This window comes from Nicotiana sylvestris, chromosome 1 (assembly GCF_000393655.2).
Source record: "Nicotiana sylvestris chromosome 1, ASM39365v2, whole genome shotgun sequence".
Classification (NCBI taxonomy): domain Eukaryota; kingdom Viridiplantae; phylum Streptophyta; class Magnoliopsida; order Solanales; family Solanaceae; genus Nicotiana; species Nicotiana sylvestris.
In genome coordinates this window covers 106,148,101-106,164,967 of record NC_091057.1, presented here as the reverse complement: position 1 = coordinate 106,164,967, position 16,867 = coordinate 106,148,101, and the positions used below count along the sequence as shown (strand labels likewise).

General features: G+C 34.7%; 1 protein-coding gene across 1 annotated transcript; it reads right to left on the bottom strand.

Annotated features, from left to right (window-relative positions):
* Positions 1–295: 295 nt before the first annotated feature.
* On the bottom strand, positions 296–1,775 carry LOC104226616 (GATA transcription factor 4). Its single transcript, XM_009778645.2, has 2 exons — positions 1,343–1,775; positions 296–1,052 (listed from the first exon to the last, which is right to left on the bottom strand). Exons 1-2 carry the CDS (start codon positions 1,586–1,588, stop codon positions 504–506), a joined length of 795 nt encoding a protein of 264 aa, XP_009776947.1. The 5' UTR covers positions 1,589–1,775; the 3' UTR covers positions 296–503.
* Positions 1,776–16,867: the final 15,092 nt, after the last annotated feature.

Genomic DNA, 16,867 nt, shown 5'->3' with positions numbered 1-16,867 from the left:
ATACTACTTCATATGTAGTTAATTAATGAATATTAAAAGTAACTCTGTTTGTATATTTATATTGACTAAATTTGTACTCAGTTTATTAGTACAGCGATGCATTGAATCTGCTGCTAACTTAAAAAATTGTAAGTTTGATTATGCTCAGTCTCCATGTGATTACTGTTAAATCCAACATGACGTAAATGTAAAATATGTCAAGGCCTATCCAGTCACGTGCAATGCACACCTCCCAACCCATCACACTCCCCACCATAATTCTTTTCTCTCTCCACCCCATTTGGTAGTTGCATACTTCAATGCAATATTGCGTCCTCAAATTCCAAAAAAAGATTATTCTGAACTATTTTCTTAAGAAAATCCCCAGGAATAAAACTAAACAAATAAAAAAGAACGTTCCAGATTGTAAAATTAGCATGATGATAAAACCCAAAAAAAAAAAAAAAAGGAGTCCACTGTCAGCTAGGTGGTGGAGACACGTGTCTTCTTCTCTTCGGATGACGTTAGCAGACTCGAAAGTGATGTCCGTACATTCCCTCTTCCGTCGGCGGCGGCGGCTGTTGATGGATCATTTCCTTCTGTCTCCGGAGCTCCATAACTTTCCGGTGAGAATTCGAATGTTGTGTTAACACAAAAGTTGGGCTCGCCGCGGGCCGATACTCCGGCACAAGCCGGCCCGATTTGAACCTAACTCCACAAGCATTGCAGAGCGTTTTTGGGCCTAAAGGCCCAGTTCTCCACTGTGGCGTCTTCTCAGAAGCGCAGTGTGTGCATCTCCGTGGCACATCATCGTCCATTGAAGATGACCTTTCTCTGGTATATACTGAAATCTCCTTATTCTTCATAGTAGTAGTAGTAGTAGTGTTAGGGTTTTGGAGTGAAGATGTCCAGCTTGAAGTAGAACGAGAACGTTTGCTCCTTGACCTGCCGTGGAACGACGCTGTAGTATTGGAACTGAGATTCATCGTTCCGGTGACGGAGTTAGTCGGAAAACTACTGAACGAGTCTTCTACGAAGTTCGAGAGCCATTCCAACTCAGCTACATCATCACTCTGCAATGAAAATTCAGAAAAATTGGTAAAAGCAGTAATTTCTTAATTGTTGTTGTAAACTAGTCCGCGTTGAACACATCAACACATAATTAAGTAAATAAAAATAATTCATATTTTATCTAAAAGTTCAAAAGGTTTTAGAAGAGAGAATCCTAGCATGTTAACGAATTAATTAGTACTCGTAAATAGAAGCTATTGTAGTGAACACTTTAAATTGCTGAATTCAATAAAGTATAAAAGCGCACTTTTATTTACTTTATTTTAAGTGTTTAACGAGTAGAAATTCTTACGGGGACGCAGAGGTTGTCGGTGAAGTCGTCGGAGCAATTAGGAAGAAGAGCGTCGTAGTAATTGGCGGTGGCAGCGGAGGAGTTGTCGGAGTGAGGTTGATGAAGGTGGTGGTGGTGGTGTTGAGAGTCGGGGGTGGCGGTGGTAGAGGAGGAGTTGCTATTAATGGAGAAAATTTCGTCATTAGAGAAATCGAGAAGATCATCAATACGAAACAAGTCCGGTGCTGAAACTCCGTAGACATCCATTTTTTTTTCTTTCTGGATATTGTTTATTGTAGAGCTTAGATAACGAGAAAATTACAGGCGAAATAGTGCGTAGAGAAAATGGGAAGTAAGTTTCAATCTCAGACTCTGCACTTCTCTCTCTAAAATAAGGGAGTATGGTTTAGAGAGAGAGGGCGAGAGTGAGAGAGGAGAGGGGAAGTGAGGGGCTGGAAAGTAGTGAGGATGATAATAGATATAAGGAGTACAGTGCAAGTGAAGGTAGGGAAGAGAGGAGACAAACCAACGTGAGTAGAGAAAATCACGAGTTTTGCTCGTGTTATTATGTCTATACCTTCAACTTTACTTGATCTAATTGTAATTACAAGTACGTGCCATAATCATAGGTTTACGTTTCAAACAGTGACAGCCAGAATTTTCAGGAAGGGACATCAAAATATAAAGAATTAAAGGGAATCAACATATAGTATTATTTACCCTAAAAAAAGAGATAACAATTGTATTTATACGTAATTTTAAGGATATATTAATTAATTCAATACAAGTGATCTTAAGACGTTAAATTAAGTAAATAAAAGACCTGATAAATAACCAAACCAACAATGAGAGTGGGTCCAAGCTCGGTTAAGGGCTTAATAGGGGACATGCCTTCTGTTCCGAGCTTGCATTTATGAAGAACTTTATGAACAAAAACAAGAAATGCGAATAACCTTTAGAACATAAAGAACAGAAGTATATTGCATTGGTATGCGTGTTACGATGTCCCTAATGAATAATTAATTTTCCCTTTATATAGTAGGGGAGTTTTACCCCAAGTACAATTCTACTCTCTTTTCGTCATCACTGATCCATCGTTGATACGGGCCGAAATTTATGCCGTTATATCCGGTTGGACACAGATATCACGACCCTTTGTTAGTTGTGTGCGGTTGTTTGGCAATGTTCTCTGAAGTCTTGGAACCCGAACCGGACTCGGAGGACGTGGTCTCGATGCCTCCGAGAGCAGCTATTTTGCTCGAACCTCGATGCGAGGGGCTCTTCGCCTTGATTCCGATTCCTTACAGTCACGTCCCTGCTCCGTTTTCCTCACCGGGAAACCGAGGTGTTCAACGCGCTCGGTTTTGCCTGTATACAAGTATATTATATACATAAAAATAAAAAATCTAACTTATCTACGCAAGGTAATTTTTTGACAAAGGGGTATCAATTGACTCCCCTGCTAATGAGTGTGGCTCTACCACTGGTTTCGAAGATGGAAAAATCTCGAACGTTATCTTTTTAATAAACATATTTTGATGTGAATTTAAAGTAGTCCTATCATTATATATATAAAAATAACTTAATCTAATTAATTTCAAGAAAAATATTACTAGCAGTTAGAAATTTTAAATAAGTTAACTTAAGGGAGTGATTCATAAATTTGAGAAAGAGACGTTATCGTCGTCAGGCTCAGGGCATCTCCAACCTTTACCTTTTTTTGGTCCCTATAATAGGGATTTACCCATTTTGGGGACAACTTATTCCAACCATTCCCCCATTTTCCATAAAAGAGAATATTCTTTTTTATATTCTGCTCTCTCTTCTATATTATATTATTATCTTTCATTTTAATTTTATTTTTTAATTACCATTAAACAAATTTCATCTTTTATTTTCATTAATTTTTAATTTCCATTAAAACAATTCCATAAAATTTTAAATAATATAATTTGTAAGCAATTATTATAGATTAACTAATAATTCAAATAAAAGTAAAATCACTGCGATACAAGATTAATTAAATACATATTACATAACGATAAAATTCATTCAGAATACTACATTAATATTCAACTTCAACCTCTAGTATTCTCCCATAAATGATTTAATAATGCATTACAAAGTGCAAAATGAGCATCTTTGTCCTTAATTCTTCTATGTCGAGCTAAAAATTCTTGAAATCGTTGATTTTCATCTACTGCCATTTCTACTATTGGAGGTGGACCTTCCAAATCATCTTGAATTGGTGCATTAAGATCGCGCTCATTCTCGATCGACTCGTCGTGAATTTATGCGACAAGAACAACAACGAATAATGTATAAAAGAAGTCAACAATATCCACAGTTATAACCACAACAATCCTCGTCCCCATTCACTCAATACTATAATGATTTTGGTGTATCTGGAAACGACATATCTCCCTACTAAGTTATTATGCTATTTACCGTAGTTTCAATTTTTATGTATTTTAATTCAATGTATTTTCGATTTTCATGTATTTCCAATTTTAATGTATTTTCAATTTTTACTTTTTCAATTTTAGCAACATCTAATATTTTATATTCGCACCTTTCAATTTTAGCAACATCTAATATTTTATATTTGCACCATTCATTTTTTGAGATGATTATATATTTTTTGTACAATTATAACTTATAATAAAATTAACTTATAATTTTACATAAAAATAATAAATGCACGAAAATTAATTCATCATAATTATATGCCATAGTTAAGATGCAAAATTAATATTATAAAGATATTACATAAACATAATTAGGTATATAAAGAGATAAATTAAAAGAGTTAAATAATAAAATAATAATAAAATATGCATGAATAGTAATGAGGGAGATGAATAGTGTACCCCATATTTGAGGGAACACTATTCATCCCCATTCTAGGGATAAAAATGGAGGAAAGTTGGAGCTTCATTACCCTAAAAATTGCCCCATTATGAAAAAATAGGGTAAGGTTGGAGATAACCTCAGTTATAGTAGTACCATGATTTTAGGAGGAGTATTTTCATAAATTGAGACGACAAATATTTTTTTCCCTTCATGAATCATTGAAATGAGTTTTAGAGAATTTAAATTTGTGATTTGTTATTTACGTATACATGCATGATACTATTATATTCTAGTGGAGTATAAAAGTATTTAGTGTTGCAAAACTTTATTGCTTTAAATTGACCTGGCATGTGGATAAGTTTTTTCAGTGTCCTCATTTTAGTTTGATAGTGTGTTTGGCCAAGCTGAAAAAAATGGATTATTTTGAGAAATACTTCTTTCAAAAGTGTTTTAAAAAAAATATTTTTGAGTAAGGAGCAATTTGTGTTTGGCTAATTAATTTGAAAAGCACTTTTGAGCAGCAATTAGTGTTTGGTCAAGCTGTTAAAAGATGCTTCTAAGTGTATTTTTCTCAAAAGTGCTTTTCAAAAAAATACTTCCGGGGAGAAACTATTTTTTTCTACTTCTCAAAAACTGCTTCTGCTTCTATTCAAAATCACTTTTTTTCCCTTCAAAAACCTTGGTCAAACACCTTAACTTTGAAGAAAAAAGCTTGGCCAAGCATGCTATGAGTCTCTTTGATGTTTCCTTAAGAATTACTTATTCTCTTCAAATTAGGAGCTTATTTTATCTTGTGTTATTAATCAATTCACAATGAAAATAACATATACAAAATTGTTGTAGTCCTGGAAAAAGGCTCCAATTTAGTATTTAAAATCAATATGATTATGGCTTCCCAAAGCTAAAAAATATATATCACTTTTTGAGATGAAAGGTTTAACAGAGTCTACCAGGTTTTTGTCTATATAAACGAAGATATATGATTGTTGGTTTGAGTTCTTTTTAATGAAAATGTTTTAGTCAAAAAATTCCCGATTATAGCAGCCTTTAAATTTTTCATCAAAACAATAGAGTCGTTAATGTATATAACTTTTAATGAAATTCTTCCATAATCATTGATCAGCCATATTGGAGTTGTAAAACCTTTGGCTTATAGATTTACATGGATTTTACGTAGCAAACTCTAAAGGAAATTTCTTAATTACTAAATGAAAGAAATTTCTTAATCGATCACTACATAACGTAAATTCAAGACCGTATGACTTAGAACTTATGGAGAAATTTCCTTCTAACGTGAAGTCGCTTAATGAAGTGGTGAATAGATTATTCTTGGCAAAAGATTTTCAACAACTATAACCAAGGAATATTAGTCGAAAACCCATTTTAACATAAAAAATCTTGTCAATATAGCTATGTAGGAATAAAATCGTTATTGTGTCATCCTCGTGCCATGATAAAATTTACTCATTCATCTAAAAATGCAATTGCTAATTTGCTATTGGCAAATGCTTTTTACTCTACTAATAATAGCACCCACACTCTTTGTCTTTAGGAAATATGATTGCTAATAGTACATGTTTTGTACTCTAGTAATAATAGCACAATTTGTCCTAAAATAAATGCTCCTATGATATTGAATATAATATTTAATTTCTAAATTCAAACTTTAAAAGCTACTACTATACATTGGCCTTCAATTTTAAAAACTTTCTCTCTGGAAAAAATGGATTCCCAGCCTTATGCATCTCAAAACACAATACCACCTAAACCCCCAGATATTGATCAAGATATTCCCCAACTTAACAACCCTATGATTAAACCAACCTTTAAAGAAATGTTAACCATTTCAAATCTAATGCTCTTCACACCAGTTGACAATCAACCCACCATGGAATTTCCAAGTATTGACTCAGAAGAACATATGATTGATCATACAACATTAACATACACACAAGGTATAAAGTTCATCTCACTCACTGAAGAAGAGAAGCAACGAATTTACGAGTCATGGAAAAATTCCATCATTGTGAAACTAGTGGGCAAATGCATGCTACATCACTATCTAAAGAAAAAAAATTCAAGAACTATGGAGGCCAACGGAAGATTTTCAATTGATTGATCTCGGAGAAGACTACTACATCATTAAATTCAAGAGGAAGGAAAATATGGATAAAGCTATACAACAAGGACCTTGGTTCATTAACGGGCACTTTCTCTCCATTACAAGATGGAAGCCAAATTTTGTTGCTACCAAAGAGAAAGTCACAAATTCAGCAGTATGGGTTAGACTTCCCCAATTGCCTACTAAATTTTATGATGGAAAATTTTAAAAAAAATTGGTAATGCAATTGGACGGCTCCTAAAAATAGACGTTTGTACATCAACCACCTTAAGGGGTCGTTATGCAAGACTATGTGTGGAGCTCCCGTTGGAAATCCCAGTCCAACCTTTTCTCTATGTTGGCCACCACAAACAAGTAATCCATTATGAAGGAGAAAATTTCCTTTGCAAAAACTGCGGACGACTAGGACACATAGCAAAATAATGTACTTACATTACTCATAAAATAAAGGACAATGAAGAACCAAACATGGAGCAATCAGCGACAACAAGGGCAGAGGAGAAAAAAGAAGAATGGAAACAGTTTCTTTTACCAAAGGAAAGCAACAAGGTGCAAGAGGTAATCAAAAACATATCAATGCAAATCCGATCAAGAAATCCAATGGTCCAGGTATCTCAGTTAAAATGTTCAATGCCAACACTGGTAAGTACTTAGATACACAACTCTTGCAATATAAATCTAAAGATCATAAAAATGCTTCTCCTTCATTACATACATACAATTCTAAATCTACGACCACTATGGTTGAAGAACAACCCAATTTGACAACAAAAAATAACTTTTCCCTTCTAACTGAAGAGCCAATGGTTTTGGAAGAAACCATCAAGGGAGAAAAAATTCAAAAAGAAATTAATAATAATTGCCATGCAAATGAACAAATGTCCTTATCTAACAAGGACATTGACATGTTGGAAATAAACGTGTCTTCCTCTATTAGTCCTACTAATCACATTAATAATGGTGCCATGCAAGATTACCATCTAACTGACAATACTACCCCTACTAATAAACATAATGAAATTGTCAAAATAACCTTACTAACAAGCAAATTGGTAAAAAACCAACGATTACCCGACCCCTCAAGCAAAATCTTTCTTCAAGATCTGATAATCTCACCACCCCTAGGCATGCCATCCAAATGGCAAAGGAGAAAGATAATAATGGACAAGTGTCTGCCAAACTTGAGCACACAAAGGATATGGAAGATCAGCCTATAAAACTTAACCTTGGGACTCAAATGCCATGCAAAAAGAAACTCCAATCATTACTCTATCAACCAATCCCTTCCATATACCCAATATCCCCCCACGCCTAAGTTAGATCCTTTAAGTACACAAAACCCTGTCCATAATGCCCAATATACCATCATCTCTAAGGAGGAAATACAGACTCCTTCAAATCCTTCGTCAACACAGAACTGCCATGGAAAACCTTCCACCTCTACACCCTCAACAAGAAAATCCACAAATAATTTACGTTTAACCACCACAAGCACATGATTACCAACCTGTGTCATGGATGGAGATGGGCCTGATAGGCCATGCATGCTCGTTCAATTTCCAGATAAATGGCCAGGACTCGATCATCATTCTTCATGACACTCAATACCTAGCCTAACTAGTGACAGAAGGTATGAGGTTGGCCATGAACAACTACCTCAATCAGGCTTGGCTCAACAATATCCTTCAACCCCTAGCACCCTCAGTGAATCCCCAACTGGTCCATGCAATGAGGAATCAATGGAATTTACCACCACACTTCAATCCGATCTACCTACAAAATGCTCTTCTGGACATGCCCTTCTTCATGCCAGAGACTTCAACTCAACTGAATCCCATATTCCTACCATGGGAACAACCTCAGCCAGTCAGGAGCCACCAATACCACCACCTCATCAATAACCTCCATCTCCACCCCACAACCAAATACATGTACCAGAACCAGTAGAGGCAGAAATGGAGGAGGAGGAGGAGGAACCCCTCAATCTACTCTTAGAAAGAGTCCTAGAAATCTCAAGTCTCGACGGAGTAAAAGTGTTTCTCTTCCCGGAGAGGCAAGAGAAGAGGCACGTGCTCAGTTGACCACTAGCATTATACAAATGCTCGATGGACATAAGACTACCTCAAGATCCAACAGTGGACAACAAAGCCATGATCCTAGTTCCATCATTGAGAAGGAACCCGGTCTTAGGGGTAGTGAGGGAAAATGGGGATTCGGCAAACTCGAATCTTAATATCTCTATGAATCGACCTACAAATATTGTTATTTGGAACATAAGGGGAGGGAACAATGACAACTTTAGGAGGAACTTCAGGGAAATGGTAAATACCCATAGGCCTTGCATGGTGGCTCTGTTAGAAACTAGAATGGAAAAGTATATGGAGTTGCGGGAAGATTTTGGGTTCACAGAATTGATAGAGGTACCAGCTGAAGGCCAAACAGGAGGAATAGTGGTGTTGTACAACCATGAAATTGTGACTATCCAAAACTTTGTTCGAAGGGATTAAAAATTCATGCTACAATTGAGGTAACTCCTATACGTAAATATTGGCTTTTTAGTGCTATTTATGCTAGTACAAATATGCTCAGTAGGAATATGATGTGGGATAATCTTGAAAATATTAGCAAAAATTACAATGGTCCATGGTTATTGGGGGGAGATTTTAATGATGTTTTAGGCTCAAATGAGAAATTTGGTGGCAAGTGTATAAATGACAATAGGGCTAATTATCTATGGTCAAAAATTAACAATTGCAACTTGATTGACTTAGGTTATAAAGGGTGTAAATATACTTGGTCCAATCATAGACATAAAAATAAAGGTCTCATTATGGAAAGGCTTGATAAGGTATTAGGAAATGAGGATTGGATTAATCTCTTTCCAAAAAGTTCTATTATTCACCTCCCTAAGACCCATTCGGACCATAACCCCATCCTAGTAGAATTAATCCCTAAAAAAAATTATCTCCATAAGCAACCCTTTAGACTTGAGACCTACTGGTGCAAGCATCCATAATTCAAGCCTTTAGTTCAAAATAATTGGACAAATACTGACTATAATAGGGCTAGCCATAATTTCATAGAAAAAGTTAAGGTTTGGAAACAACAAACCTTTGGTGATGTAATAGGAAAAAAAGAAAGATCCTAGCCCGCCTTCAAGGAATTCAGAATTTCAAACATTACCCTTATAGTACTTTCCTCCAAACCCTAGAAACTAATCTAAAAAGAGATTACAATGACTTACTAAAAATAGAAGAAGACTATTGGAAGCTTAGATCGAGGGTTATGTGACTAAATGAAGGAGATGCTAGCACTAAGTTTTTTCACATCTCTGCCTCCAATTGAAAAAGAATGAATAAGATTAACTTCTTTAAAGATGAGGAAGGAAATTGGATCAATGATCCTCATCTAGTCATTTCTCATGTTTGTAATTATTTCACTAATATTTTTACCACATCTCAAAACAAAGCAAGTCGGGTTAGCCCTCTAAAAAACATCTCTCAAAACTCTTTAAACCATAATTCTCTAGATAACCCCTTGCTTGATATTGAAATCAAAAAGGATCTCTTCTCCTTTAAACCTTTCAAAGCCCCCGGTCCAGATGGCCTTCACCCATTCTTTTTCCAAAAATACTGGATATTATAGGACTCTCTGTGAAAAACTTGTGTCATGACATTTTTAGGAATCAGGAAATCCCCTAAGATCTTAACAAAACTTACCTCTGCCTAATTTCAAAAATACCCAATGCCAACAACATCAAAAGTTTTAGACCTATTGGCCTATGTAACACTATTTACAAATTAATCATTAAAATCCTAGCAAATCGCCTCAAACCTTTCCTTGATCAGATTATTAATCCTTATCAAGCGAGTTTTATAAAAAATAGAAGAGCGTCTGACAATGCTATTATCATTCAGGAACTAGTCTCAAAAATCCATAAATTAAAAGGAAAACAAGGTTACATGCTCCTTAAAATTAACTTAGAGAAAGCTTTTGACCGGTTGGAATGGTCATTTGTACATCACACATTAACCTACTTCAATTTCCCTCAAAAATTTTAAAAACTCCTCCTAAACTGCATCTCAACTAGTACCATAGTTGTACTAGTTAATGGCTCTATTAATATTTTTTTTAAACCAAGTCGGGGAATTAGGCAAGGGGATCCTATATCCCTTTATATCTTCATCCTTTGTCTAGAAATGCTGTCAAGATACATAAACCATCACGTTGATTTAGAAATTGGGATCCAATTACTATAGGGAAAAGAAGTCCCAAGTTTTCACACCTTTTTCTTTGCGGAGGATCTCTCCCTCATGGCTAAAGCCAATATGAAATCGTGCCATGCAATCCAAAAAGGCTTAGATCTTTTTTGTAATCTATTAGGGCAATGTACCAACACTTCAAAGTCCAAAATTATCTTTTCTAACAACTGTCCCCAAACTCTCATAAAAGAGATTACCAATAGTTTGAGTATTAAAAGAAGTGATTCCTTTGGTACATATCTAGGTTTTCCTATATTAAACAAACACCCTAGACCAAAGGATTATCAATTCATAATTGACAAAATGAGAGCCAAACTAACGGCTTGGAAAATGAAGTTTATCAATATAGCTAGCCGGACAACACTCTCCCTCTCTTGTCTAAACTCAATCCCTAACCATTATAAGCAATACACCCTACTTCCTACAAACATTCTAAACAAAATTGACAAAGTACAAAGAGACTTCATATGGAGAACTACCAGTGAGAGGAAAAGAATTCACCTTATCAAATGGTCCACCATTTGCCAACCAAAAAGCAAGGGAAGCCTTGGACTTCACAGAGTAAAAGATAAAAACCTTTGCAATCTTGCTAGCCTAGCCTGGAGAGTCCTAACGAACCCTACAAGCCCATGGGCAAGCCTAATCATTAGTAACTATGCTAATAATTTCAGCACAAGTAAAACCTCTTTTGTATGGAAAAACATTCAAAAGGGGTGGGAATTATGTTCCAAAGGTATCATTTGGCATCCCCACCACCAATCCAACATGAACATTTGGGAAACCTATTGGATTCCGAATTTGGGGAGTCTTAGAAAAATAATAGAAGACCCTTTATTAAGAAAGGATTCCTCAATAAAAATTAAAGACATCTTTGATGGCAAAAATTGGCACTTTGGTAATATATCCCTCAACCTTCCCAAAGAAGTCATGGACAACATATCAAAAGTTAAAATCCATCTTAAAAAACCAAATTGTGACATCCCTATTTGGTTTCTAAATAAGAAAGGCTTCTTTACAAGCAAAACTTGCTATACTATCATGGACTCTAATGAGGGCAGGAAAATTAATTTTAAATGGATTTGGGATCTAGCATGCCCAAATAAAATCAAATTCTTCCTATGACAATGCTTTTATAACAAAATACCCTGTAGATAATATTTAGCAAAAATTGACCTAAATATCGACCCCCGATGCCCTATATGTAGAGATCATATAGAAGAATCCATAATGCATATTTTCTTCAGCTGCCAAGCCAGTAAACATTTTTGGGACAGCCTAGGATGGCAAAACTTCTATAAGGAGCATGGTGATCATTGGTTAATCCAATTAAAAAACTTTGACTATCCTTTAACCAATAATTTTTTAGATTGAAATCTCTTCTTCCCTTTTGCTATCTGGCATATTCGGATAAACAGGAATAGCAACAACCAAAACAATACAAAACACCCTATCAATATCAACCACATCATTGTTAGGGCTACTGAATTTCGACTCTTAACTGAAAATAGTATTCTACCTTCTCCAAAAATCCATATAAATGTTAAATGACATAGACCCCCAAAGGGATGGTTCAAATTAAACATTGATGCAAGTTTCAACAAAATTTTGCAAAATTGTGGCCTGGGTGGAGTAATCAGAAATGCTAATGGTCACTGGATAGTTGGTTATTCATAATCAGCTCATGCACGTAGATCACTGCATGCTGAGATCAAAGCACTACTAGCAGGACTTAAAACAACTCTTACTTGGGGGATGTTCCCTGTCCAAGTTGAAACAGATTCGATGGAGGTAATCCTGTCAATCCAACAAGGTAATAATATTTACGCTAACATTGTTAACAAATGCAGGTTGTTAATGCACCAACAGAAGCAGGTAATCATCCAGCACGAGTTCAGGCAAGGGAATAAGGTAGCTCACCAACTGGCACAGATGGCGACTGCTGATCTCAGGAAGAAGAAGAAAGTTTTTGTGGAACCACCAGAAGATGTAAAAATTCTAGTAGAACGTGATTTACTAGAACAATATGTTTTTGGAAAACTTCTATCTTATAATGCTTGTAAAAATTTAGCAAGTATAGGTAATCAAAGTGTCCTGTGTGACACTAACTATGAATTTCATGTACTGCATGTTCCTTAACCTTTAATATATATATTTCCTGTTTGCTCAAAGAAAGACCTTCAATTTATCACTCCTATGATTCTCCTTGTTCTACTGAGGTGAGGATTATCACATCATGGACTTAAAATTCTTGCCAAACGTGAGAAGCTCTAGATGCAAACAATATGAGGAAAAACAAAAGTAGCCTAGTGCATCATCACGTGTTTACGTAGGGTCCGAGAAAGGACCGCACCTCAAAGAATGTAATGTATACTCCTAACGAAATGGCCGGCCCGAACCCGAGACATATAAATCATACGGAGACAATTTTATCATTGTTACGGAAACAACCCGTGACCAATAGGTCACATATTTAATGGTAAAGATGTTTTTTTAATTCTAATTAGTTCGCATCTTTTCCAAAAAGGAAATTGTAAATATAATCACCGGTTTAAAATTGGCGGATCCAACCATTAAAAATCCAATGCTTCGAGGTCAATGTTTTATGCGAAAAACAAGTATAAATAAGTAAGACATATATTTTAGAACTTAATTTCTCAAAATGAAATCACAACGTCTCAATTTTGGATTTGGTGATTTAATTTTGGGTGAAAAAAACTCGTAAGTAGCTAGAGGTGCACAGTGGACCTAATTAAACGATCATGCAATGAGAGAGCTGAATCCTAAAATAAAGATACTCCAATATGTATACAGTATGTGAGTGCATGGTTGCTTTCATGTGCAATAGGGTAAAAATGGTGGTCCTTCGCGAGGGTGACCACTGCACTTTCCTGGGATACGGACAACTTAGCTTTAACAACTTAGCTTTTCTTTCTATTCCACAATCTTCTTATTTTCGCTATTTATTACTATTTCTTCTACTCTCATCCACAATATTTTGAGTCCGAAACCTAATCATGGTATTTTTGGACTCAAACGATACAAATAGGGGAAAAAAAATGACTACCATTTTATATATAGCATGATTATTCACCGCGCTATACCTTAACGACACGTTTGTCCGCTAAGGTATAGCACGGTGAATAATCGCGCTATATTTGAACTTTCCCACCAATAATTCATCTGAATTTTACTTACCCACCAATAATTGAGGGTATAACGCATGCGGTATAGGCGCTACATATATAGCGCCCATAATACATGCGCTATACCCTCAATTTTTATACCCCGGACTGATTTTTTTTCTTATTTAAGGAATCTCAGAATTTGGTAAAAATCTATTAAGGATCCTTCATGTCTTCCGAAATATTTGTTCGTTAAGTTATTTTGCATTTTGTCATAATGTTCGAAAAGCGAAAAATTAGGTTTTCATTATACTGGGGGTGGGGGTGGGGGGAGAGGGAGGGGGAGGGGGAGGGGGAGGTTGTGGTGCAGAAAAATTCTGTACACTATAGTTGTTCTCCACAGTGTCATGTTAAGTTTTTACTTACAATGGAGTACGATAGATTGATATCGTTGTTATGTAAAAAATGAGTGTGAGCAAACGTTCGGTTAATATTAAAATCACTGGAAGATATCCGTATTTTGTTACTCCGCAAGGGGTTGATTGCTATGATGAGTTTAACATCAAAGACGATGAAACTCTGACAGATTGTTTAAGGACTCCGGATGAACATCGGAAACTTCTTGTGATAAAAATATTGGAAAATATACGTGAAGGCTGAAGACGTTCGCAATATTGAGGTTCCACAAAATAGGGATCCCGTAATCATCGGGTCATAAATGTCCTTCAGCTGGTTTGGGAAGCGGTGGTAATTCAGCTCCAGGTGGAAGTTCATCCAATGTGCCCAATTATCAAGGATAAACGTAGTGTTTTATTGCAGTATTTTTGTTGTACTAAATGTCTGTAAAAGTTCAGTTTGCAAAATTTCTGAAATAAAATTAAGTTACTATTGGGGTTAAATCTAATTGATATTTAGCATTAATGATTTAATACAATAATTTAGCATGCACCCCAAGAAATAAATAACAGTTTTCATTCACCATTATAGCCACTGTCTGACACTATTTCATTGTTATTGTCTTCATCTTCTTCGTCAACATCTTGTACGCACCCTTCCGGACCGAGGGCATCGTAAACTAGGTCTCGGTTGACAAACATTTTTCGTATTTTATCACTATCACCAATACGACCACTTGCTTGATTTCTACAATAATATGGGATTCCTACATCCAATGTCTGTAGTACAAACTTAGGTAGTCCCTCCCACTCGATAATTATTGGAAAAACAGGATAATTATTGTCTTTATGCAATTTTTCATTTTCTAATAAATCCCCATATTGATTCTCCGTTCCTTCGAGGTAGTTAAGGTCATTGAATGCATGATGAACGACTAGTGCCTTTTCCATCTAAAATCTCCTTCATCAAATGTTGAATCACTTCTGGTTCATCTTTGTGTGTGTTTATTTGGAAAGTTGCAGACAGTGCTTGTGGCACAACTAGCCCATTGATGAATATAAAATATTTACTTATTATATATTATTAATATTCTACTTTAAATAATATACTTAAATTATATTTCGTATTTTGCCTCTTTCTCATTATTTTTGCAGAAGAAAAGATTATAAATAACAGAAGGAAAAGACAAAATGCTCGATGAAAGTCTGCTACGGCAAGCACAAGAATTGAAATGGGAAACGAAAGCCTATAATTGAAGCTTGGACTTGTCCAAGCTCACTCCTCGGACACATCCAAGCTCACTCTTCAGACGTGTCCAAGCTCATTCCTCGGACACATCCAAACTCATTCCTTGGACATGTCTAATCATTTAATGATTGCAAGATTTGTCTATAAATAGAATGCAATTTGGCATCGTAAAAAGGAGGGAAGAAGGAAGAACTACTTTTATCTAAACTTTGGCCTTAACTTCTTTCTTTAACTATTTTATTTTCTTCTTATTAGTTATTGGATTTTCTAATAGTATTGGAAATATTCTAGAATTTCTATTTGTTGAGAGATTTAAATACTCCATAATGGAGTAATCTCTTTTGTTGGGATAGTTGATGAAACTTTTTTATAATATTATTTCAGTTTTAATACATCCTTGGCTTGAAATTTTCATTGTATAATTCATATTGTGCTGAAATAATGGTTTCTAACTAATCATTATTATCACTTCTATATATTTTATTTAAGTTATTCTTATATTAATTTTGTAATTCTCACGGAGCAAAACTAATATATAATAACCAATGAATAAAATAGTAGAGTGAGAATATTTTTTTGTAAAACTCTTATTTCAAATCTGTAATCTTGTTTGTCTCAGTTTTAATTCTCACGCAGGAATTGTTGTAGGCAAGATTACTGATTTTTAGTAAAAATATCTCACGAAGTTTTTACTAGCTTTTAGCACAATTCAAGCAAGAAAATATTTCGGTTTGATCGTCACTAGTTTTAACTTTATTAATTTCATAACCTCACGGAGTGCTATTAATTGACTTTTTCAATAAGCAGTTATTCTTTAGAGAAATACATGTAGAAATTGAGATTTTATTGTAATAATATTATCTAGTGAATTCAACGATTCCCAACTCTTTTTAAATTATAAATCTTCCGAAAATTGTTTGTTTTGTTTTAATTAATTAACAAGTTTTAAAACTCAGCTTTCATAAATTTGGTTCTCTCAGATAGTAGTAAAAATATTAAAAGTGTGTAGCCTAGATTAATCAATCTCTGTGGGATGATATCATAAACTATACTAGAATTTGACTGAGTATGAGCAGAAAAAATTTCATGCACATTGGTCTCGTCTAATTTTTGGCGCCGTTGCCAGGGATTGGCATAAGTCTATTTCAGACTAAATATTTTGTTACTAATTTGGGAACTTACTAGTAGTATTATTATCTTTGTTATCAGTATTTACTACATATTACTACTATTGCTTTTACTATTCCAAGTACTAACATCTTATAGAAGTGTTATTATCATTTATCCTTCTTATCATCATTATAGCATAGTAGTTACTATTATTAATACTAGTACTACTTGTAACTATATTCTATATTAGTATTATATTATTATTTTCCATCATTAGTTACTGTTACTACTTACTGATTTCATTTACCATTTTTTTTCTTCATAACATCTACTGCTAATTAGTACTAATATAATTACTATTATCATATACTACTATTACTAATAATAACAACAACATTATCATACTATTTTTATTTAATGACTTATTATTTTT